Here is a 25024-nt window from a genome sequence, read left to right on the forward strand (position 1 = left end):
GGCTTTTTTGCATTGGATCCAAAATAATACTAGTGGAAGTTATGGGCCTTTGGACTTACTTATTTACTTAACTCGCTGTGGGCTAAGGGCTGTAACGAGGAAAAGTTTTACCAAAAATTTATTTTATTATGTGATAATTATGATTCAGTAATTATTTATTAAATTTGTTTGCATGAAAATGATAATTGAAAATGGTCGGATAATTTAATATATTTAGTTAAAGTAATTAATTAATATAATATATATTAATAATTTAAATATTATTTTCACATAAAATATCATTATGTAACACACAATAATAGCATCATTGGTGATTAATCTATATATTGCATATTTGCATCAATTATTAGTTTATTATCATTGATGTTGATTGATTCTATAACATATAAACTAAAGAATCTATCTCTTATGTTTCTCTCCAACGTTTTCTCACTACAAGAAACGTCGTTAAAATCGACGGCCAAATCGACGGCTTAAACGGCGCAGTTGGTCGCTATAAAGCTTGTCGATTTTTCAAAATGCTAATAAAATCGACGGCTTTCATGGCCGTCGATAATAATTTAATAAAATCGACGTTAGTTCCGTCTGTAATATGGATGTGAGAATTTTACATTCTTAATAAAATCGACAACATTGCCGTCGATATTATTATTTAAAATCGACGTCCTCTTTGTCGATAATTGATTCAATAAAATCGACAGCCTTTGTGTCGATATTTAACTCAATAAAATCAACAACACTTTTGTCTATAATATGTTTAATAAAATCGACGCCAAGGCCGTCGATATGTGCTTGAATAAAATCGACATCTTTGCCGTCGATTTAATTATTTAGATTTGTCTATTTTAACTTTTAAAAGCGACAACTTTGCCGTCGATTTTAATAGTTATATGTTTTATTTTTTTTCTATTTGAAAAATAGTAAACCGTTAATACAAATAAACTTTTAAATATAAAAATAAAATTTAAACAAAATATTAGATAATAAGACAAATAAACTTTTGAATATAAAAATAGAATTTATACTAAATATTAGATAAGGAGTTTACAAACTTATCAAAATAATAAATAACCCTCTAACATAAAGACTCAAGACAAGATAAATAACTAAACTTAGAGTTATATTCGTTTAAATTGCAATCTACTAATAATATAAAATATTCAAAGTAAAGTAATTAAATAACCTACTCATACTCGTCTAAATAATCATCTGAGTCATCAAAATCGTCAGAATCATCCTCCCTTTGAGAACTCTGTGGTTGTCCTGGTCGCTGCAGAATAGGTGGGAGTTTTCTACCTAGGGCTGGGGCTGTGCTTTTTTGAGAGCTTGGGAAAGTAAAAGGAGGAGGTGGGGGAACACGTGATCCAGAACTACTAGGACCCATGGCTCTCACATACTCAGTCAAACTGCTCAACTGATGACTAAATTGATCCATCTGTGAGTTACTGGTGTTGAGATCCTCACGCAAGGATTCAACAGTCTGTTGCCACTCTCTTTTCTCCCTTTGGTAGCGGTCTTCAAGCTCTCTATATTTAGCGGCATGTTGTTCAACTTTCCTATTGAGTATTATGATTCGTTCTCTAAGATCCAAAACATCAGCGCTGGTGGTCGTGGTTGGCCCATCAACTCGAGGCCGCACCATGGAAGAGTCCCTTACCTCACCCATGCCATATACCCTACCTCTTCGTTTTCCACCCACTGTCTCAATCCATATGCTTTCCTCAGAGACAGGTGGTGGATCAATTACACCAGCCTCTATAGCAGCCTGCCGCTCTTGCTCAGCCTGAAACATACGCTCTTGAAATATATCCTACAATGAGGAGAAATGATTGATAAACTACTATAAGTATTAATAATGTATAACAATTAGATAACAAAATAGTTACAATTAATAAAGGTAAGTTACCTTTGTCTTTCGGGAGTGTTCATCAACCCATTGAGTCCTATCCTCTTTGCGAGTATGAGTGTGCTCAAAAAACTCATCCATACGTGATTGTCTTCCAAGCGAATGATTCTACATAATGTAACCAAATTATCATGTAATATGGGATGTATTGTACTAAGCAATTGATTAAGCAGAAAATAAAACTCAGCAGTTTGCATCAATTCAAGAAGAAACTAGATCAAGATCATTATTAAGAACAGATTTCACTCTCTATTGATTAAGGCTTACCAAAGCATAACCAAATAACCAATTCAATCATATCTACATATGCAGAAGATTTGGATATAAAATAAGCAAGGAAATTCGTGCAGAACCTTACTACTAATGATAAACCTCATGAAAATCAATGCAACTTCAGGAGATGTATTAAGTTTTGATAACTAAAGGGAAAGGAAGAAAAAACAATCAAAATGCAAGGGAATAGCTTGAATAAACAATTGGTACCTAAACAAAAACTGAACTAAAGAACAAATTCTTTACTTCTATATGTGGTAGTAATGCCATACCCATGTAGAAAGACAGCAACAATGTCTACTCTTAGATGATTGATTTAGTGGTTGAAAGTTTCACAACTGAATTAAAAATAGCAACAGCAATCAAGTAGCACAGGTTCCCATGAAGTGCATTAAGTGCATTAAGTGACCAAGGAAGTGAATCATAGGCCCCGGGACTACTCTAGATTCACTAAGCCTAGATTAGGGACAACCTTGTTTGCATTTCTAATAGATTCACTAGGGACAACCAAATCTAATATCTAATAATTAGTAGGAATTATAAAGCAGGCTATCTACTGTGTCCTTTCTATGTATAGTGCATGCAAATACATATTATTTATGTTATCAATTTATATTCAAATTCTGTATAATATAAATATAAATTACAAATTCTATAAGCAACTTACCAAGTGTAACCTCGCTTCTGGAAAGGTGGTGCCTCCTGCAGTGTGAAGAGAAGTACCTCGAGTCGATTTCCTGGCAGTTGTATTTCTCGCCTGTAATTGTCTATAGGCATCAGTGTTCCAACGTCTCATCAATTCACCAAGAACTTCTGGTGGGATCCAATATGGACGGGCACCTTTTTTGCGAATGGCATGGAGCATACCTCGCAAGCGCTTGGCAGCCCTAAACCTCCAAGCTTGATAGATATCATCCTCTTCCGTATCAATAATGTCAAAGCATTTCTATTTTAAAAAAATCATTGGAATAAAATTTAGCCTCTGAACAGATACAAATTTATTTTGCTGACAAATAAATAACAAGTAATGCTGAGTTTAACAAGTAATAATAATCTAAAGATATCAGAATTCTCTCTAATAGCAAAATTATGTAAAATATTAGGATAAAATGAAAAACAATAATGAGGTTTAGATAATACAATCATGTAGTGAAAATCATCTAAATATGCTGATCTTTTTTCTAGTTCGAGTTGAGTGCCTAGTTTCATCTAAGACAATGTTGAAAAAATTAAGGTAATAATTAAATTAAAGAAAGCTATTAATTTAGATTGTGGACATGATCCTTCAGAGCTCAAAAGCCACAACTTTAGGTCTATGGTACAATTATATATAAGCCATCAATTTAAAGGACAAGAATACGACTAATCTATAGTACTTTTGGTTTACTTTGTAATCATAATTTAAGCTAAATCTAAAGATAATTTAAGCTTTATCTTGCAACTAGTTTCAATTTGCAATGCACAGTTGCACATATACACACACACTTGCTCTCTCTCATAAGTCACTTTTAGTCATAAATTAGGGAAAAGCAAGCAAGCAGACAGACAGCTACGCTCTCTCAACACTAACACCACACTCAAACACATCCACACACCCTCTCTCTCTCTCTCTATCTCTCTCTCATACCACACAGAAAATAATTAAAAAAAAAAGTAAAACAGAGAAGCATAATAATAGATATGCATAACTTTGTACACAACTACACATGATTGGGCTAGTCACAAGTTTAATAGTACTATTGTCGAGAATCCAATGGGTGTCATGTTTGATGTTTGTGCAGATTTAAATTCAAATCAAAGGTTTGCACATGGATGGCAGCAGGGGTAAACTTCAACAATATTAGGCTTTAATAATCAAATGAAGCAGAAGAGAGTTTATTAAAAAGACTTTAAAGTATTAATATCACTATACACCCCTTTCCACTTATGTTAGTTTCATTAACTCATTCATTAGTACTTCACGCAAAGACTTAAAAGTAGAAGCAAAAACAACCAACACTTGCAGTTGCAGGGATGTCCAGAAAAATACACCTTTGAAATCAATTATCTCACAGCAGATACAGATTAGAATGCTGATAAGAGGAACAACTTAAATTCAGGAAACCAAAATAAACAAAAAATATAATAAGAACAATTGAATTAATTAAGTCATTAACACAGTAATAAGTTAATAACATTACAACAAAAAATACATAAAACAAGGTAGATAAAATTTACCCTCCACTCAGTCCACCATATTTTCCGAATATCATCATCTGCCTCATCAAAACTCAGCCAAGGCTTGTTGTAGTTTTCCTTAAAAACCTGAGAAATACGCTTCAATCCAAGCTTAGGTGGGTGCCAACTACATCAAAAACCAAAAAAATGATAATGACATATTACTTAGTAAAAATGAGACATGCTATTCATAAAATTTAAAGCAAATAACAAACCATTTGGCACCATCATATCTAAGCTTTGGAGCACTTGTGCTGGAGTGACCAGTGGCAGTGGATGTTCCTTGACCCTGAGCATCTTGGGTACTATTAGATGTGGTTTGTCTTTCCCCACAAGATCCTGGTCGACTGGGAGCTACAATAGCTGGATCACTCTGCACACCATGTGAGGCAGTATTGGAAGGTTCATTGGCTTGTTGAGTGCATAATCTTGGCACACCCGGAGTAGGCATCATTTGTATCTGAGGCTCCTGATGGGAAGGGGTAGTAGTAGCAATAGATGGCGGTCTCCCATTGGTTGGAGCAGTCGTGTCGGATGATGACCCAACGAGAGAGTATGGATCCGCATGCAAGTCAAGGGGCTGACCAGTAGAAAGCCTAGGCCTCCCCTTTCGGCCTCGGCCACGGCCACGGCCACGGCCGCGATCTCCGTCTCTACCAACCATATCCTGTACACATTAAAATAAGCAAGTTATTATCCATACTAGTTAAAGTAAAATGTAATTAAAGTAAAATTAGCTAGTAGTGTCATCAGCTAGTAGTAAAATACTTTTGCGGATTTGAATTCAGTAAATAGTAGGAAGAGTAGGAAGAGTAGGAAGGAAAATGCATGGGAAGGAAGAGTAGGAAGATGAGAGGAAAATGCATGCTTCAAAGTAAAATAAGCTAGCTCATTGAAGCAGCAGCAGCAAGAGGAGTATTAGCAAATATGCAATTAAAGTAAAATAAGCTAGTAGTGTCATCAGCTAGTAGTAAAAATTAGCGTGTTTTGGGAGATATGCCACAAATGAGTGAAATTGGGTAAAGAATATAGCAGAAGTAGATTTTTCTTTAATAAAAAAAAAGTGAAATTGGGTAAAGAATAAAAATTGTAATTTAATTTAGAAAAATGTCGAAAAATGCATGCTTCAAAGTTTAAAGGAATCAATGACTGAGAGTTCTTAAAGTCAAGGTTCAAGAGTCTTAAAAGTAAATTAACAAATTTGCAAACTAAGAATTTACAACTAAAACCTCAATCCGAGAATTCTGAACTTCCATCATCGTCAATGTAAGCATCATCGTCATCATAGTTCTCAATGTCATCGTCCTCCTCATTATTTACGTTAGGAACCTGGAGGTCAACTACTTGAAGTTGTATCATATCAACATCTCCTGACGTAGATGCTAATGATGGTGGAAACTCGGTTTCTGAAATGATCCTAGCATGTGGAGGCTCATCATTCTGATACACCTCGGTTTCAGATTCATTTTGTGCCTCCTCCATTATTTTTCGTGGTTTACATGTAATCACAACCTTCCAATTAGACTTACAGCCTTGTGGATATGGCATATAATACACTTGTCTAGCTTTTTGCGCAAGGATGAATGGATCGTAACTCCCATATCTCCTAGTGGATAATACTTCAATTATTTTGTAGTCTTTGTGTCTACGCGTTCCCCGAGGCCTAGTAGGGTCATACCACTCACAATAAAACAAGGTGGCTCTTAAACTAACAAGACTTGGATATTCAACAATCAAAATCTCTTTAAGAGTGCCGTACCAATCAGATGCATCATTCCCTCCATCACCTTTAACATATATGCCTGTATTATCTGTCTTCTTTCCAGTTGCATGCTCAGGAGTATGAAATCTATACCCATTAACCTTGAACATACCTACACTCATCGCCCTAGTTTTTGGCCCGAATGCTAAACTCAATAAATAAGGACAAGTTATGCCATTACTGGGATTTTTTACCTGATTTTGTCAAACAAAATATAGTATTTAGAAAAACAAGATTTACTTTGACATATTTTGATACAGTCAACAAAATGTAAAAACTTACATGCTCACTGAACCATGATGGAAAGTTGGATAAAGAATTATTGCTCCCATGGATCTGCTCGTATTGACTTCTAAATGTATCGACTTCAGGACAATTCAACAAGATATGTAAATGAGCGGCTTTCATTTCCATACTAGTTAACCATCTGTCTTTGTTGGCTCCCCCAGCAATACCCGGTTGATCAAAAATAGAAAGGGTAGGCTCAGATGAACTTACACCACCATCATCATTCCGATTCGGCCTTGTTCTCTTAGACATGACATGTGGCTCAAAGTAATAAGAACAATAACTTGATGTCTCTCTAGCCAGGTATGCTTGACAAATTGAACCCTCTACTCTAGCCCGATTCTTCACTGATCTCTTATACGTGCCTATTTCACGCTCAAAGGGATACATCCACCTATATTGAGCTGGTCCACAAACACGTGCCTCATATGCCAAGTGAACTGGTAGATGCTCCATTACGTCGAAAAAAGTTGGTGGAAAAATTCTTTCTAACTTGCACAAAATAACAGGAATATTAACTTCCATTTGTACAAGATCGCTAACCCGAAGAGTAGATGAACAAAGGTACCTAAAATATTGACTTATTTCGGTCAACGGTTTCCACACGTGGTCTGGTAACTCTTTGAAGGCTAACGGAAGCAAACACTCCATAAATACATGACAATCATGAGTTTTCATCCCAAACAATTTTCCTCCTTTGACATCGACACACTTTTGTAAATTTGAAACATATCCATCTGGCATTTTCAACTCTTGTACCCATTTACAAACATTTTTTCGTTGTTGGAGTGTCAAGACATAGTTGCCCTTAGGCTTTGCCCAATGACCTTCGCGTACCTGCACCAAATTCAAATATGGTCGCTTACAAAGCACAGCCATGTCTAACCTTGCCTTTTCATTGTCTTTTGTTCTTTCAGTATCCATAACGGTATTCATTATGTTATCAAAAAAATTCTTCTCAATATGCATTAGATCCAAACAATGACGAACCAAATGATCTTTCCAATATGGGAGATCCCAAAATATACTCCTTTTGGTCCAATTGTGTTCCACCCCATATCCGCTCAATCTCACTTGTCCTCCTGTGTCAACTATTTTAGGATAGTGTCTAACTCTTTCCCAGACCTGTTCGCCACTAAGCCTTACATACAAAATTCCATAACTATTAGATTCTTCCCTAATAATAATCATAATAATAAAGCCTTACATACAAAAATTCCATTCAGGCATTTCTCCGAACATGTGGTGTGCAGAGTTCAAAACAGTAAATTTCAATTTAATCTAAGCAACATTCAACCCAGTAATTTCAGAAAGATACAGCCAACAATAATTTCAGTCCAGAAACACAAGTTTTAACAAACCTAAGCCTAACCAAAATTTCTAAAAACAGAATTAAAAAGTAGTGAAAATAAAGAAAAGAAAGACAGGGAACAGGGGAAGGGAACCTGCATTGATGAAAGGAGGAAGAAGAACGGAGAGGCGGTGGGGTGGTGGTGATCTCGCGGTGGCACAGAAGGTCGCCGCCGCTGGTGGTTGCTTGTCGGTGCTTGAAGACGCGGACAGAGGGTGACTCCACGAACAGGGGTGTCGCACGCAGGAACGAAGAAATGGAGAAATGGGGAAGAAAGAGAAGAAGGAAGAGAGAGAGGGTAGGCGATGGTGGTCGCCGGTGGTGGTGTCGGACGGAGGCGGTGTTGAAGAGAAAGCGTTTTTAGTAATAAAAATACCTAGCTTGAATTTGGGGAAGACATGCGTTTCTGAACTTTGGAAGCAGGAGTTGAGAAAATGTGTTTTTAGTGATAAAAATTGATGGCCTGTTTGTCGATTTTATTCAAATTTATCGACGGCAAAGGTGTCGATATTTTAAATAATAAAATAGACGACAAAATCGTCGATTTTAATATAAAAAAACAACACATATAGCGTCTATTATATAGATTAAATTTAGACCTTTCATTCCATTTTAGAAAGTAATCTAGATCGTTCAAATTTATCGACAGCAGGGTTGTCGATATTTAAAATAATAAAATATACGACACGTTCGTCAATTTTAATATAAAAAAACAACACACGTGGCGTCTATTATATAGATTAAATTTAGAACATGAAAGGTTCATAAACCAAATTAGGAAAATAAATAAACTAGAATTCTAGAATAAATAAAAGTAGAAGAGAAACTAAATTAAAAGAACATTGAACCTGAACCAAAGGGAAATTGAAAGAAGAAATCCTAAATCCTAAAACCTAGAGAGAGGAGAGAGCCTCTCTCTCTAGAAACTACATCTAAAACCTAAATTGTGAATGAATGAGAAGTGTATGAGTTCTCTCTTGTGTTTTCCCCATTCTGCATCTCTTATTCTGTGTTTTTCGGGCTTGGAACTGGACCAAAAGGAGCCCAGAAATTGCCCCCAGTGCTTTCTGCAACTTTCTGCACGTGGCGCATGTCACGCGTACGCGTCAGTCATGCGTATGCGTCAGTCACACGTATGTGTCGCTTGGCTTCTGCGCTAGGCACGCGTACGCGTCGCCCATGCGTGCGCGTCGCTGCTAGCTCCTCAAAACTTCATTTTTCGCGTTCCTTCCACTTTTGCATGTTTCCTTTCCATCCTCTAAGCCATTCCTGCCCTATAAAGCCTGAAATTACTCAACACACAGATCACGACATCGAATGATAATAAAGAATAATTAAAATTGACAGTTTAAAGGCCTAGGAAACATGTTTTCAATTATATCACAGAATTAGGAAGGAATTGTAAAATCATGCAAATTATATGAATAAGTGAGCAAAGAATTGATAAAAACCACTCAAATTAGCACAAGATAAACCATAAAATAGTGGTTTATCAACAGATCCTTTGCTATGAAGGATTTGGGTCCTGTAAAGAAAATCTGTTGAGTTAAGTATATAACTAATCTTAATTGATGATGACAAACATTATTTTATTGGGTCAAATACCCAATTAGTTTTGATCAGTTTAATCTAAGTGATGCAGGCCCAAATGATTAGTGCAGCCCAATTCAAATGGAACAAAGATACAGAAGCTGCTGATGTATACAAAGTACACAAACCAAGCCCAAAAGAAATAACAAAGAAATCACATGGGTTGAGAGGTAAGTGAAGCAAATCCAGCCCAAGATGCATCATTTAAGTGGAAGCCATCCAAAGCCATCATTCACAAGTTTACTTCGGTCAGAAACATAAAGAAAGAGAAGAAAGCTTATTCCTGGTTCATTCACCAGAGAAGAAAGAAATAAAAGGTAAATCACAAAAGCAAATGTCTAATCACCCAAATCAAAATGAGCTAAGCTTAGTCAGAAGTTAAAGGTGATTTATTTTCTTCACTCATTCTCTAACTTTCTGCGACACCATTTTGGGACAAATAGAGAAAGAAATCTCTCATCTATGCTGCTGTAAATCAATGGTCCACAAAGTTACTTGGAACCAAAGCACATTCTTAATGATGTGGATTTGGGGCTTACCACTGAACAATAATCCTGGGCTGCTCAGTTGTCCTCGGTCAAGTAAGAAAATCAGAATTGAAATACCTAATTTAGGGGTTGATTGAGGAAAGTGAAGTGATGAATTATCAAAGTTCAAAGTCCAAGAAGTTGACCTAGGAAGAAACCCTATCTGTGATCTTACACAAGGTACAAATAAGAAAATTTTCATTTTCTGAAGACAATGAGAGAGAACCATATTTTAAGTTTGTTTTGAAGAGCTTCTCTGTGAAGACTTCATCAATTTTGGACAGTATTTTCTAAGTAAAAGAAACATTTCGCCAAGATGAAGAACTCAATCAGAGTCAGCTGAATCCAGTTCAACTTATAGCGATAGAGGCTGTTATTGCATTAATCTCCTTCGTGTTTTACAGTTTGTAATTTATTTTCAATGTATATCTTTTTGTAATTTCTTGAGAGGTAAAAGGCTGAAATAAAGGAATCAAGAAAAAGCCTATGAGTGATAAAAGGCTGAGTGAAACACTTAAGAGAAAAGCCTAGAGTAATTTCAGATTTCTTTAGGTTATTTCTCATGTCTTATGTCTTGTACCTGTGAGGTTCCCCTTTTTAAGTTGGGTTAGCACTTAGAATGAAGAGTTAGGTATTAGCATAACAAGTCAAGTTAGATTAGAACTTGAGAGAAAAAGGATTGTGTGAATCCTAAGACATTGGTGTATGTAATACTTTAACTATAGTAGAAATTCCATCACTGTTGTGGTGGAGACTGGATTTAGGTTACATTGCACAAGGCAAATGAACCAGGATACATGCCTGTGTTATTTTTCTTCTCCTTCTCTGAGTTCTGTTTTCTGATATTTATGAGACAAAACGGAATTGTCTCATAAAATTTCCGCTGCACAGTTCAAACAGATTCGAACTGAAAGTTTGTAATTAAAGGGTTAATTTCAGCAAAGTAAAAGAAGGCCATAGATTCAACCCCCTTCTCTAAGCCTTCTATAACCTTCAATTGGTATCTAGAGCCAAAGTCTCAAGAATCAAGCTTCACAACTTGGAACAAAGGTCCAATGGCAAACAACTTGGGCACAACCACAGTTGCCTACACTCTAACAGAAGGCCAGTCAAACAACAGGCCTCCCTTCTTCAACGGGAAGAACTATGCCTACTTGAAAGAAAGGATGCAAATCTTCATTCAATCTATTAACTACAATATATGTAAGATTGTTGTGAGCGGCCCCAAAATTCTAACAAAGACAAGAGTTGATGGAGTAGTGACTCCAAAAGAATAAACTGAATGGAATGACAACGACAAGAAGAAAGTAGAGCTGAACGCTAAAGCCATCAACCTTCTACATTGTGTTATCAGCTTTGAGGAGTATCGAAATGTGTCAAGATGCAAGACGGCCAAAGAAATCTGGGAGAAACTCACACATAACAAACACTAGTGAGAAAAATTCTATGGGTTTGATGAAATGTTTAAGGGAAAGGAGTATGAGATGTTCAACATGAAGGATGGAGAAAGTATTGATGAAATGTTTGAGAGATTTTCAATCATAATAAACAGCCTTGATGCTATGGATTTAACTCACACAGAACAAACACTAGTGAAAAAAATTCTTAGAAGCCTCACAAAAGAATGGGAAACAAAAGCAACTGTCCTAGCCGAGAGTAATAACCTAAGTCCCATAACCTATGATGAGCTGAGAGGGAAACTTCTTGCCTATGAAACCACACACACAAGCCAAGACTCAAAGAAAAAGGGAATAGCTATTAAATCAAAAAGTTGAACAAAAAAAAGTGAGTCTAGTGACAGTTTTCAGATGATGAACTTGTGTTTTTTGCTAGGAGACTTAGAAGGCTAATGAGGAACAAAGAAAAGTACAAGGGTTTAAGCTCAAAGGAGTACAAGAAAGACATGAGCAAAGTGATTTGTCACAACTGCAAGGAGGCTGGACATCTCAAATACAACTGTCTAAAACCCAAGAAGGAAGTCAAAGGAAAGAAAGAAAAGAAAAGAGTGCTCATGACATCTTGGGAAGATCTTGAGAACGATTCAGACGAAGAAGAAGACTCCGAATGCGAAGCTCAAATCTACTTCATGGCTGGAGAGGATCAACTTAATGAGGTAAATGACTATGACCTGTCCATAGATGATTTACATGTTATCATAGATGATCTCACCCTCAATTCAGAAAAACAGCTGAACAAATACAATAAATACAAATCTGAGAAAGAAATGTTGAAAGCTAAAAATAATTTTTTGAAAGAAAAGGTGAATGAAACCGAATGTGCTTTGGATATTATTGAAGAAAATAGATTTCTGAAATCTAAACTTGAGAAACTAAAAGGAAAGCACATTATGGATCCTTCTCAAGAGCTTATTGCTGAAAATGAAAGATTAAATGAAATGGTTAAAAGATTAAATAGTGATTTAGCAAAATTTGCTCAAAGTTCAAGCAACTTGGACAAATTACTTGCAAACCAAAGACCATTGTTTGAAAAATCTGGTTTAGGATATGTGATAAAAGATAATGCAGTTTTTTATAGCTCTTCCACAAATTTCATGACCTCTTCTTCGAAAATAAAGTCTATAATCAACAAATCTGGTTTGGGACACGTTCCCAACTATGAAGAAAAATTTGAAAAATACTATTATGATAAAACTGTATCATCTTCAAGAACCGAACCTATATCAAACAAGTTGGGTCTGGGCTATGTCTCAAATAATAAGGTTGCTTTCAAAATTCCACAATTTCACAAAAGAACCTCTTATTCAAGACGTCCATATAATTTCAAAAATTCTGATTTGAATGGTCTTGCAAAAAGAAACAAAAACAACAAAAATAAGTTTGTCATGAGAAATGATCATTTTTCAAAAATAAAAAAATCTCATTCTTTTAATCATTTCCAGCATAAAAATTTAAATCAATTTCAGCAACATGTTTCAGAAAATCATTGCCTTAATTATAAGAAAACTGGTCACTCTTACTTACAATGCTTCATTGAAAAAAAAAAGGTAGAAAACCAAACTTACAATGTTATTTGTGACTTTAATGTACTTGGACAACTAAGGTGGATTAACTTCAAAGGATCCAAATTAATTTGGATACCTTAAGGTTGCTTGAAATTTTATGCAAATTTGCCTAACATCCAAGAATAAGAAAGATATGTGGTACTTGGATAGTGGATGTTCGAGGCACATGACTGGAAGGTCAACTTTCTTCATCAAACTAAACAAGTATGATGGAGGTTTTGTGACCTTTGGAGATGATGAAAAAGGTAAAATTGTTGCTGTTGAAAAAGTAGGTAACAATCACTCTACTTTCATTGATGATGCCTTTTTGGTTAATGGTTTGAGGTATAATCTTTTGAGCATAAGTCAATTGTATAATTTGGTTATTTGGTGATTTTTAAAAGGTTGGAATGTTGTGTTGTAAGTAAAAAGGCCAATGATGTATTGTTTATTGCTAAGCATTGTGATAATATATATGGACTTACTCTTGATGAACTAAAGGATCAAAATGTATCTTGTTTTCACTCTAAAGAATTTGAAAAGTGGCTATGGCACAAGAGATTGGCTCATGCTAGTATGTTTCAAATAAATAAGCTTGTCAAGAAAGGATTAGTGAGAGGTCTTCCTTTGATAAAATTTGACAAAGACATCACTTGTGATGCTTGTCAAATGAGAAAACAAACAAAGAGTTCATTTAAATCAAAGGAAGACATCTCTACTAAAAGATCACTTGAATTACTACATATTGATTTATTTGGTCCAACAAGAGCCCAAAACTTAGGTGGTAAACATTATGGGTTAGTGATTGTGGATTACTACACAAGGTTTGGGTAGATTTTATTTCTTGCACACAAAAATGAAGCATTTTCGGATTTTGAAATTTTTAGCAAGAAAACTCAAAATGAAAAGAAGGGTAGAATATAAAATTTCTATAATACCCTTACTCTTCTTTTTCTTCCAAACTAAACCCTAACCCTAATTCCTAAATTACCAACACACACTCCCCCCAAATCAGAGAAGAGAAGTAAAGAGAGTGGATGAGAGAAAGAAGGAAGAGCAGAAAGGAAGAAAAGAAGGAAGAGGGCCGGCGAGGTTGGGAGCCGTCGTCGCCGTCGTTGTCGCGGATCAGGTAGGGAGAGGGAGAAGGAGATCGAAACAGGGAATGGGGGAAGGAGAAAGGAAGAGGCACGAGAGAGGAGGTGCTGTCCCGTCGTCCTCGCCGTCGCCCCTGGAGGCTGTCCCTGCCGCTGGAAGGGGAGCTTTGTTGTTGCCGTCGTGGTTGTAGGTATGGGGCTTTGAAGAGAGAGAGAGGAACTCACAGAGGAGAGAGAAACATAATGGTTAGAGAGAGGAGAGTCTCGCGAGGAGGGGGAGCTGGTACGCCTCTGCCGTTGTTGTAGGCTGCAGCACCGCACCTCTGGTCGCCGGGAACCGCGCTGACGTCGCCGGAAGCCACCGCCGGAAACTCTGCAAGTTGCCCTAGCTCAACTTTGCTTCTGCCTGTTCTGTCCTTGCCGGTGGGGGTCACCGGAGCTGCTAATGCTCCATCGTCTTATTTCCTTTGGTAAGACTAATCTTGTTCTACCTTGTCTTGCTCTAAAGCTCTATTATTGACTCTGTCCTATCTTGATTCCCTTTCTACCTTTGCTCTTGTTGGATTCGCTGCCATTTTTACTGTGGTTGTCCCATGTTGTTGCTACTAGGACTGCCAGTGATGATGCTGTCATTGCTCCATTGATTTGTGTGTATATTGGTAAGAATGAAACTTATGTTGTTGCAGCAGCAATTTTCTGCTGACCCGGTCCGAAATTCGTGCTCTTTCATTCCATTCTATTTCAACCTTTTTCAACTTTTATTTTGGAACTCCCGGTTTGGTTTCTTCAGTCCCTTGGGACCAATTTGTGAGTAGGCTTTACATTTATAATTATTTAGCTTTGCATCTATAATTATTTTAATATACAGTGCTTTGAACTTATAGTTATACTTACAAAGATTATTATTAAAGGTTTTAAATTAGATTGAATAATCGATTTATTAGAACTAAATATTTATCTTTGTTAAGCTCATATTAATATGCACATGAGACTATATGTTTATATGAGACTATATGCACGTTTGATGAAGTTTTATATTATTTTGAAACATTTAATTTTACTCGAATATGTATTTTTGAGGAATTGAAGTATTCGTTAGTACTCACTAATTTTAAAATTGTGAATTATGTTTAAAATACCTTAAGATTGAGAAAATATGATTAAAAAAAGATTTGGATGAGAAAGTATTATTTGATTTGATTTGATATCTTATATGTTTGAAAGATTGAATAAATTGTTATATTAAAAAAAATATGTTTTGAATTGGTTAGGGAGGCTCGTATTAGAAAATCGTAGTTAACGGTGGTTATGACGTTAATCTAGATGCATCTGGCTCAGACATCAGCTAGCAGGGGCGTTGCTAGCCTAACGTGTAGGCCACACGTTGGATCTGTTATTCCGTACAGATACACGAGAGGAAAGGGGTACCTTTAGAGGTGGAGCCGCCCAAGCGTGGACTATTTGATTTGATTTCTGTATGAGAACTCCCTTATTGATTCACTCATTCACATAAATTATTACTTTCTAACTAAAATTATTTTTATAATAATGTTTATATGGTCTCATGTGAATTATAGATGTATTGTCTAGTCACTGGGTTGCAAAACTCACTCCGTTTTTTTTTCTAAAAATATTTTTTCAGGAATAAATATTTGATTATGTGAGCTTTTCTATTCAAGATTAATGATCTGCAACGGGTATCTATTATTTGTTGAGTTCTTAGATGTCATCTGCTCCATATGTCACAGACATGATCCATCTATATTTTATTTTTGTTAAAAATATGTAATTATTCATTCTTGAAACTGTAAATTTATCAAAAATATTTGTAACCTTCCTATATATCTTATATTCGAATTTGTTAGGCTTGCTAGGGGACTATTTCTCTGAGCGCCAGTCATGGTTCATTTTGGGCCGTGACAACTTATTACCATCGATAGAAAGAACATTCAAAAGACCCCATATATCAATGTGTACGATGTCAAACACTGCATTAGATTTGCTATGACTAGTAGAAAAAGAGAGCCTTTTTTGTTTGGCAAATTGACAAGAATCACACGGCTTTGCAGCCACAATTTTATTGAAGTTTGAACTAAAAATTGAAGGAAACAAATCATGTAAGAGTTGCAATTTATTGAAAGGAACATGGCCCAATCTGTGGTGCCACAGTTCAGTGTTGTGTAGGTGTGATGTGAGCTGCATTGAAGCGTATTATGTATAGTGGTGCGGGTGTTAAGTGTATACAAGCCATTAGAGTAATCAGCTGCTCCAATCATCTTCCATGTTGGAAGGTCGTGTATCTCACAACTAAATTTGTTGAAAATAAATTGGCAGTCAAGTGATGCAATGAGTTGTGAAACAGAAATTAAACTATATGTAAACGATGAAATGTATAAGACATTTGTAAGGTATAAAGATTTTGAAAAAATGACACGACCCGCAATAGATGTAATGATGATTTGGTTGTTTGATAACCTAACTTTTATTGGTTTGATTTTATAGTACGAATCAAATGCGTCTAACTTATATGTCACATGTATGGTGGCTCCAATGTCGATGACCCAAGAGTCATTGTGGTATGAACAAATGGACATGACAGCATAGTGATGCTCATCAGGACTGGGGTCATTAGCTGGAGCAACTTTATTCATATTATAATTGACCTTGGCTCCATGATGCTGTAAAAGGACCAGTAGTCCATCTTTTTGCTTGGAAGTAAACTTCGCATTAAAAAATAATAAAAATAATAAAAAAAATAAATTGTATTCCTTGTTATTATCTCTGTATCATTATTATCATATTGAATATAAAATACACTAATTTAATATCTTTGAATACAATATTTCTATCCATATCTTATCTATCAAAATGTCTCTATTTTAATATTCTGTCTCTCTGTAAATAAACCCAACTTTAAAAACTAATTTGACTATTATTCCTTATTTTACCGTATTAGATAAGTTTGCTATCTAAGAAGAAAGGTTGTATGGTCTGTTTTTCGATTTTTTGCATTGGATCCATAATAATACTAGTGTAAGTCATGGGCCTTTGGACTTACTTTTTTACTTAACTCGCTATGGGCTAAGGGCTCTAACGAGGAAAAATTTTACCAAAAATTTATTTTACTATGAAGTACAAAGAGAGGAAAGAGATAATTATGATTCAATAATTATTTATTAAATTTGTTTGCATGGAAATGATAATTAAAAATGGTTAAACAGTTCAATATATTTAGTTAAATTAATTGATTAATTAAATATATATTAATAATTTAAATATTATTTTTACATAAAATATTATTATGTAACACACAATACTAGCATTATTGGTGATTAATCTATATATTGCATATTTGTATCAATTATTAGTTTATTACCATTGACGTTGATTGATTCTATAACATATAAACAAAAGAATCTATCTTCTCTGTTTCTTTCCAACTTTTTCTTTTCTTATTATTTTTTGATGTTTTTAATTTTAGCATTGTCAATAGGTCATGAAATACAAAACTTATATAGCAACACATTTAAATGTGTAAAATCGGCATATCACAATTATATATAAGCTTATCACCATTAGCTTTATAAAGTACAAGTGATCATCATCAAATAAAATGGAGCAAACACCAAATATATTCTTAATATATAAAAGTAGATGTATAAGTTTACTTATATTACTTTTAAGATATCTTTTTTCTCCTATTAATGCTATGTCAGCAACATCATTTACTTTGTAAAATTTTAGAATCAACCACTCAAATTTTGCCAAATCAACTATTATTTCTAAATCAAATAAAAATATACAAATAATAAAAATATATGCAAATTAGGCTGCAAAATTACCAATGACCATAATTAGAAATTAATAGTATCTAACCAAATTTGTAACCTACAAGAATCAATATCCCTATATTTATTATATTTTACCGTTATAAATATTACAATAAATTTATAATCCCAATAATTAATTTATTAATTTTTATAAATAACTCATTAAATATAATTGATGAGTTTGGAAAATTCCAAATTAAATTGATGATGATCAAACATTATTAAAATAATTAATTATAAATTATTAATTTAATCTTTAATTAACATTTGTTAATTAATAATTTTGTGTGGTGCAGATTTTAGCTTGGGCAGAAAAATAGCAAGCCCAATGGAAAGTTAATATTCAGCCTTGGTTACAAAAAATATTTTAAAAAAATTGTGGCTGAATTGTTATTGTACTAGTTGGGCCAGACTTAATAATTATTAGCCCAAATCAATTTTGATGAGAGACCAACTAGCTTGGTGCGAAATCAAAAAGAGAAGAAAGCCAAGGTTGCATCCTTTCAACGGATCCCATTCTCATCATTTGATGGATTTCAAATTTTGATTAAATGCATATTAATACAGACATTGGAAATAGGAAAGAGAAAGAGGAAATTGATTTGATAGCCTTTAATGTGCTACACGTTACTAAGCAAAAAGGGAAGTGAAAATTAATTCAATTTAATTCCTTTGTTCAAATCACATTGAAAGTTTTCTCTCTTCTCTCTCCTTTCTCTCATCACTTTTGGTCATGTCACAGAGAAGAAGAAGTTGCAAGCTATCAGAGTTTAGGCACTGTAGCAGTGAAGCTATGCTCAAGCATGAAGCCATTGTGATGATGGCGGTAAGAAAAAGAAAATCTACAGTATGGTGTAGCTGAGATCTTTGCTACTAAAAGTAAGGTGTAGTGAAGAAGTCTCAAGCCTTCCATACCCAAAAATGAAAGAAATCCATCTCGGTCAGAGAAAGAAGATCCCTTGGAAGCATGGCTCGTCTCTACTTTTTCTCAACCACCACAAGAGGTAGCTACTGTAGCTACATGGAAGATGAGGCAGAAGATAAGAGCAGGAGGAGTTGTCAAGCAATCAGGGACTCATCAAGGGCTAGGAATCCTTCTTGAGGAGCAAGTCAAGATGGAAGGCTCGGATTGATGAAGCTTGGTGAGAAGGGATGATATAGAGGTAATTGCATGTTGGTTATAGCTTTCGGTTTCCTCTCTCCTCTCTTTGGCCGAACCGGTTTTTGCATGAAGAAGAAGAAGTTGGCTCGGTTCAACAGTTTCAACTTTGGAGGCTTCCCCTTCTATAAATAAGGGAGAACAGCCAGGGCTTGAAGCAAGGAGAAAAGAGTGAAAAGCACAGAGTTCTCATAGCTACCCAAGCTAACAGAAGTTCTTCTCCTTCAATGTGTTTCATATTGTATTTTTCTATTTAGTTTTGTCAGTCTTAAGTCTCATGGAAAGAGGCAAACAGTGAGGTTTATAGGAAAAAGTCATAGAGAGGAAAAAGACAGAGTATACAAAATTAAAAGAAAAAGCCATAGATGTTCTAGAGGTCCTTTGTACATTTGTGTTGTGTTTCATGATTCTGTGAGAATCCCCTTGCAAGTTGGGTTAGCACTTAGCAGTTGAAAGCTTGGTAGGTGACCAAGTCAAGTTCAGGATTAGGGTTAGATTCTGGACTTGTCCCGGATAGGAAGGGTAGTTCCTAGGGAGAATTGGTGTATGTAATCATGATTATTATAGTGAAATTCCATCATTATTGTGATGGAGACTAGATGTACGCTGCATTGCACTTGGCAGCTGAACCAGGATACTTCGTGGTGTGATTCTCTCTCTCTCTCTCTCTTCTACTTCATTTCTGTTTCTGCTGCATAGGAGATAAAACTAAAAAATATCTCTTGCCTGGCTACGAGATAAAAAGAAAAAGTCTCGTGGCTAGGTATGAGACAAAAAGCAAAAAGTCTCCAGAAGTTATTTCAAAGGCCAGCAAGTGTTATTAAGCGAAAAGGGGGCTAAGATTCAACCTCCCCTTCTCTTAGCCACTGATAACCATCAATTGGTATCAGAGCTTAGTCTCAAAGAGATCAAGCTTTGCAGCTTGGAGAAAAAGATCCAGATGGCAAAGAACAGTGGCTCAAACCTGGTGTCCTACAATCTGACAGAAGGACAGTCAAGCAACAGACCTCCTCTTTTCAATGGGAAGAACTACACCTATTGGAAGGAGAGAATGAAGATTTTTGTGCAAGCAGTAAATTATAGACTGTGGAAGATCATCCTGGAGGGTCCTCAATTTCCAACCACCACAGGTGCTGAAGGAGTAGTCTCTCTTAAAGCCGAAGCCAGTTGGACCGAAGAAGACAGAAAGAAGGTGGAGCTCAATGCCAAGGCTATCAACTTGCTCAACTGTGCAATCAGTTTCGAGGAATACCGACGGGTATCACGATGCACAACAGCAAAGGAAATATGGGACAAACTTCAAGTCACTCATAAAAGAACCACCATAGTGAAGAAGACCAGGTAGATATGCTGAACAGAGAATATAAAATGTTCTCAATGAAGGAAGGAGAATCAATAGATGAAATGTTTGAAAGATTCAACACCATCATTGTTGGCTTGGATGCTATGGGGATTAAGTATCCTGAAGCTGTGCTTGTGAGGAGAGTTTTGAGATGTCTCACAAAAGAGTGGGAAACAAAGGCATTGATAATATCTGAGAGTAGTGGTCTTGATTCTATGACATATGATGACTTGAGAGGAAATTTACTTGCTTTTGAAAACACTTATTTGAAAAAAACTCAAAAAGAAAAGGAATAGCTCTCACATCTGTTTCTAACCCTCTGGATGATGAATCCAGTGATAACTCCTCTGAAAATGAATGTGTTTTGTTTGCCAAAAAATTCAGGAAAATGGTGAAACTCAAGGAAATAAGCAAGGGAAGCAGCTCAAGGAAACAAAAGAAAGACTTCAGCAAAGTGATCTGTTACAACTGCAAAGAGTCTAGGCATTTCAAATCAGATTGCCCTAAGTTGAAGAAGGAGGAAAAGCCGAAGAAGGGAAAGAAGAAAGGACTGATGGCTTCTTGGGAGGACTTGGAAAACGACTCAGAAGATGATGAAGAATCAGAAATCAAGTCCCAACCATGTCTCATGGCAGATCACGTTGAACAGGTAGTATTTCATAACCCTGACACTGAAGATCTTCATCTCATGATAGACCACTTTTTTGAAAATATTAGATGCTTCCTAAGTGAAAACCAAGATCTTGAATCACAAGTCACCATTCTTAAAGCTGAAAATGACTTTTTAAAAGAAAAATTGAGAGAAGCTGAAACCGCTGTTGATCTTGTTGAGGAAAACAAGCGGTTGAAAGCTAAAATAAAAGGTTGTGAAAAACAACATTCTATGATTGCATATCTAAATTGTTTTGAAGAAAATGAGAAGTTGCTCAAAGAGGTAAAAAAACTCAAAGAGGACTTAGCCACCTTTGCTCAAAGTTCAGAAAATTTAAATCAATTACTGGCTAGTCAAAAACCTCTTTATGATAAAGCTGGTTTGGGATTTCATAGATCTGAAAAATTTGTTAAGAAACCTTCTTTTACAAACATGGCATCATCTTCTAATGATGTAAGGTTTCAAAACCCAACAAGCTTTTAGCAAAACAGCAACTCCAAGGTTTTGTAGATTGTGCAATCGGAATGGTCATTCTTCCATTCAATGCTTTTTTATTGAAAGAATGATTGGAAACAAAGTTTGTAAAGTTGTTTGTGATTACAATGGCTTGGGACAAAGGAGATGGTTTAACGTTAAAGGATCCAAAAAGATTTGGATACCTAAGGTCACTTGAGCTTATTTTTTAGGTGTGCCTAGCATCCAAGCGGAAGGACAATATGTGGTACATGGATAGTGGATGCTCTAGACATATGACCGGAAAGGCAACCTTCTTCATTAAGCTTGATGAATATGATGGAGGGTTTGTCACTTTCGGTGATAATGGCAAAGGAAAGATAGTGGCAATAGGCAAAGTTGGTAAAAGCTTTTCTTCCTTTATAAATGATGTTCTACTTGTTGATGGGCTGAAACACAATTTACTAAGCATTAGCCAATTATGTGATCTTGGATATGAAGTTATTTTTAGAAAATTGGTTTGTTTAGTTATTTGTGAAAAAATTGGGAATATTTTGTTTGAAGCTAAAAGGTATAACAATGTGTATGGATTAACTCTTAAGGATTTGAAAGATCAAAAAGTGACTGCTTTACATATCTTGAATCTAAAAAATGGATATGACATAAGAAATTAGGTCATGCAAGCATGTATCAAATTTCTAAACTTGTTAAGAAAAACTTGGTAAGAGGAATTCCAAACATTAAATTTGATAAGGATATTACTTGTGATGCTTGTCAATTAGGTAAACAAGTAAAATCCTCTTTTAAACCAAAAGATGGAACTTCTACCAAAAGGCCATTATAAATGTTACATATTGATCTTTTTGGTCTTACAAGAACTCAAAGTTTAGGAGGTAAACATTATAGTTTGGTAATAGTAAATGATTACTCTAGATTCGGTTGGGTACTCTTCCTTACTCATAAGAATGATATTTTCCATGCTTTCTCAACCCTTTGTAAAAGAATTCAAAATGAAAAAGATTTGAAAATTGCCCACTTAAGAAGTGATCATGGAAAAAAAAATTTGAAAATCAAGACTTTGAAAAATTTTGTGATGATTTTGGAATTGCACATAACTTTTCATGCCCTAGAACTCCTCAATAAAATGGGGTAGTTGAAAGAAGGAATAGGAGTCTTCAAGAAATGACTAGGGCTATGCTTTGTGAAAATGATGTTCCAAAATTTTTGTGGGCTGAAGCTGTAAATACAGCTTGTTATATTTTGAATAGGACAATAATTAGGAAGGGTTTAAAGAAAATGCCTTATGAGCTATGGAAAGGAACCCCACCAAATCTTAAGTATTTCCACATTTTTGGATGCAAATACTTTGTACTTAACAATAAAGAAAATCTTGGCAAATTTGATTAAAAATTCTATGAAGGAATGTTTGTTGGATACTCTACCACTAACAAAGCATTCAGAATTTACCTCAAAGAACATAGAACCATAGAGGAATCCATACATTTGTCTTTTTGTGATACTAATTCAATTCTCAGTGCCACTTTAGATGATGATACAGGTAGTAAAGCAGAAATGAACCATCAACCAAGTCAAGAAAGTCCCAATGCTGTCCCAAGTGAAGAACCTGTCTATCCAATTTTGTCTCATTAGAATGGAGGAGACATTTTAGTTTTGTCTCCTGAACTAGTCAGAGATTCTGGAACAGACCAGTTTGCTGAAGCTCATCAAAGCTCAACCTTACTCCGAAAACCAAGAGAATAGAAGTCCATGAAGGTTTATCCCAATGAGTTTATCATTGGTGATCCCTCCCAAGGAGTAACAACAAGATCCTCAACCAAAAGGCAAGTCGAACAAAGCAATTTTGCTTTCTTGTCTCAAATGGAGCCTAACAATGTGAAGCAAGCTCTTAAAGATCCTTCTTGGGTCAAAGCTATGCAAGAAGAGCTAGCTCAATTTAACAAAAATGAGGTTTGGACACTAGTACCTCATTCAAATGGTAAGAAGGTAACGGGTACTAAGTGGGTTTTCAAAAATAAATTAGGTGAGGATGGTAAGGTTGTTCGTAACAAGGCTAGATTAGTGACCCAAGGTTACAATTAAGAAGAGGGTATTGATTTTGATTAATCTTTTGCTCTGATAGCAAGAATGGAAGCAATTAGGTTGCTTCTTGCCTATGCTACCCATAAAGGTTTTAAAATGTTCCAAATGGATATCAAATGTGCTTTCCTTAATGGCTTTATAGATAGAGAAGTGTTTGTGGCACAACCCCCCGATTTTGAAAATAAATAATTTCCTAATCCTGTTTTCAAGCTTTCAAAGGCCCTTTATGGTCTTAGGCAAGCTTCAAGAGCTTGGTATGAAAGGCTTAGTGCTTTCTTATTGGAAAATCACTTTCAAAGGGGTACCACCGATACTACTTTATTTATTAAAGTATCTAATGATGATATTCTTCTTGTTCAAGATTATGTGGATGATATAGTATTTGGATTGGCCAATGAATCCTTGTGTGAAGAGTTTGGAAAACTCATGACTAGTGAGTTTGAAATGAGTTTAATAGGAGAACTAACATTCTTTCTTGGTCTCCAAATTAAACAAACTCCTAGTGGCACTTTTGTTCACCAAGGAAAATATGCTAAAGAATTAATCAACAAATTTGGCCTAGAAAATTCCAAACCTATGGGAACACCAATGCATCCAAACACTAAGCTTGAAAAGGATGATGATGGCAAAGATGTGGATGAAACACGGTATAGAGGAATGATAGGTTCACTCATCTTACATCCTCTAGACTAGACATTGTTTAAAGCGTGAGTGTATGTTCAAGGTTTCAATTTCACCTAAAAGAATCCCACCTTTCAGCCGTCAAAAGAATCATTAGATATATTAAGGGAACAAGTGATTATGGCTTATAGTATCCCAAATCTGATGACTTTTGTGTAGTGAGTTTCTGTGATGCAGATTATGCGGGAGATTGGGTGGATAGAAGGAGCACATCTGGAATGTGTTGCTTCCTTGGAAGCTCACTCAACATGTGGTCGAACAAGAAACAAGCCACAGTAGCTCTATCCACATCCGAAGCCGAATATATATCTGCGTCTGCATGTTGTTCACAATTAATTTGGTTGAAAACTCAGTTGGAGGATTATAAATTGAAAATCAATAGTATTCCTTTGTTTTGTGATAATATGAGTGCAACAAACATTTCTAAAAATCCTGTGTTGCACTCAAGAACTAAGCACATTGAAATTAGATATCATTTTATTAGAGAACATGGGCATAAGGGTACTATTGACATTCAATTTGTGAAATCCGAAGAACAACTTGCTGATATTTTCACTAAACCTTTGTGTGAGGATAGATTTTGTTCATTAAGGAACAACTTGGGAATGATAAACTTGAATTCTGTTGAAATTGTGATTGTTTTCCTAATTCTGTTTATTTTGTCTCATAGGAAACCAGGAGACAAAATTAAGGACGTGATGAACTGGCATTGATACAGGGGGAGACTGATTCTGATTTTAATGATCATGGGCCCAACCAAATCTTCTTTGACCTTATCTATGATTCTGGCAGTTTTGA

The 25024-nt window shown here is 35.4% G+C and overlaps 2 protein-coding genes across 2 annotated transcripts; both read right to left on the reverse strand.

The window, feature by feature from the left end:
• Window positions 1-1183: 1183 nt before the first annotated feature.
• Window positions 1184-5709, reverse strand: LOC107644256 (uncharacterized). The gene is made up of 6 exons (XM_088491872.1): window positions 5626-5709; window positions 4612-5063; window positions 4397-4523; window positions 2847-3125; window positions 1907-2014; window positions 1184-1810 (listed from the first exon to the last, which is right to left on the reverse strand). The coding sequence occupies exons 1-6, from the start codon at window positions 5707-5709 to the stop codon at window positions 1184-1186; spliced, it is 1677 nt and encodes a 558-aa protein (XP_088347998.1).
• A 332-nt stretch (window positions 5710-6041) lies between these two features.
• LOC148554456 (uncharacterized) lies at window positions 6042-7415 on the reverse strand. Its single transcript, XM_088490325.1, has 3 exons — window positions 6441-7415; window positions 6110-6352; window positions 6042-6059 (listed from the first exon to the last, which is right to left on the reverse strand). The coding sequence occupies exons 1-3, from the start codon at window positions 7413-7415 to the stop codon at window positions 6042-6044; spliced, it is 1236 nt and encodes a 411-aa protein (XP_088346451.1).
• Between the last annotated feature and the right edge of the window lie 17609 nt (window positions 7416-25024).

This window comes from Arachis ipaensis, chromosome B6, assembly GCF_059453495.1.
Source record: "Arachis ipaensis isolate K30076 ecotype BB chromosome B6, ASM5945349v1, whole genome shotgun sequence".
NCBI classification, from domain to species: domain Eukaryota; kingdom Viridiplantae; phylum Streptophyta; class Magnoliopsida; order Fabales; family Fabaceae; genus Arachis; species Arachis ipaensis.

Bases quoted from the DNA above. Each gene is read 5' to 3' on its own strand.
- LOC148554456 (XM_088490325.1), bottom strand. From the start codon at position 7,415: ATGCATATTGAGAAGAATTTTTTTGATAACATAATGAATACCGTTATG. The intron at 6,353-6,440 runs GTAAGTTTTTAC...TGACAAAATCAG, and splicing joins CATCATGGTTCAGTGAGCAT to GTAAAAAATCCCAGTAATGG.
- LOC107644256 (XM_088491872.1), bottom strand. From the start codon at position 5,709: ATGAGGAGGACGATGACATTGAGAACTATGATGACGATGATGCTTACA. The intron at 5,064-5,625 runs GTTTTAGTTGTA...TAATGTGTACAG, and splicing joins TTCAGAATTCTCGGATTGAG to GATATGGTTGGTAGAGACGG. The intron at 1,811-1,906 runs GTAACTTACCTT...TCCTCATTGTAG, and splicing joins AACACTCCCGAAAGACAAAG to GATATATTTCAAGAGCGTAT.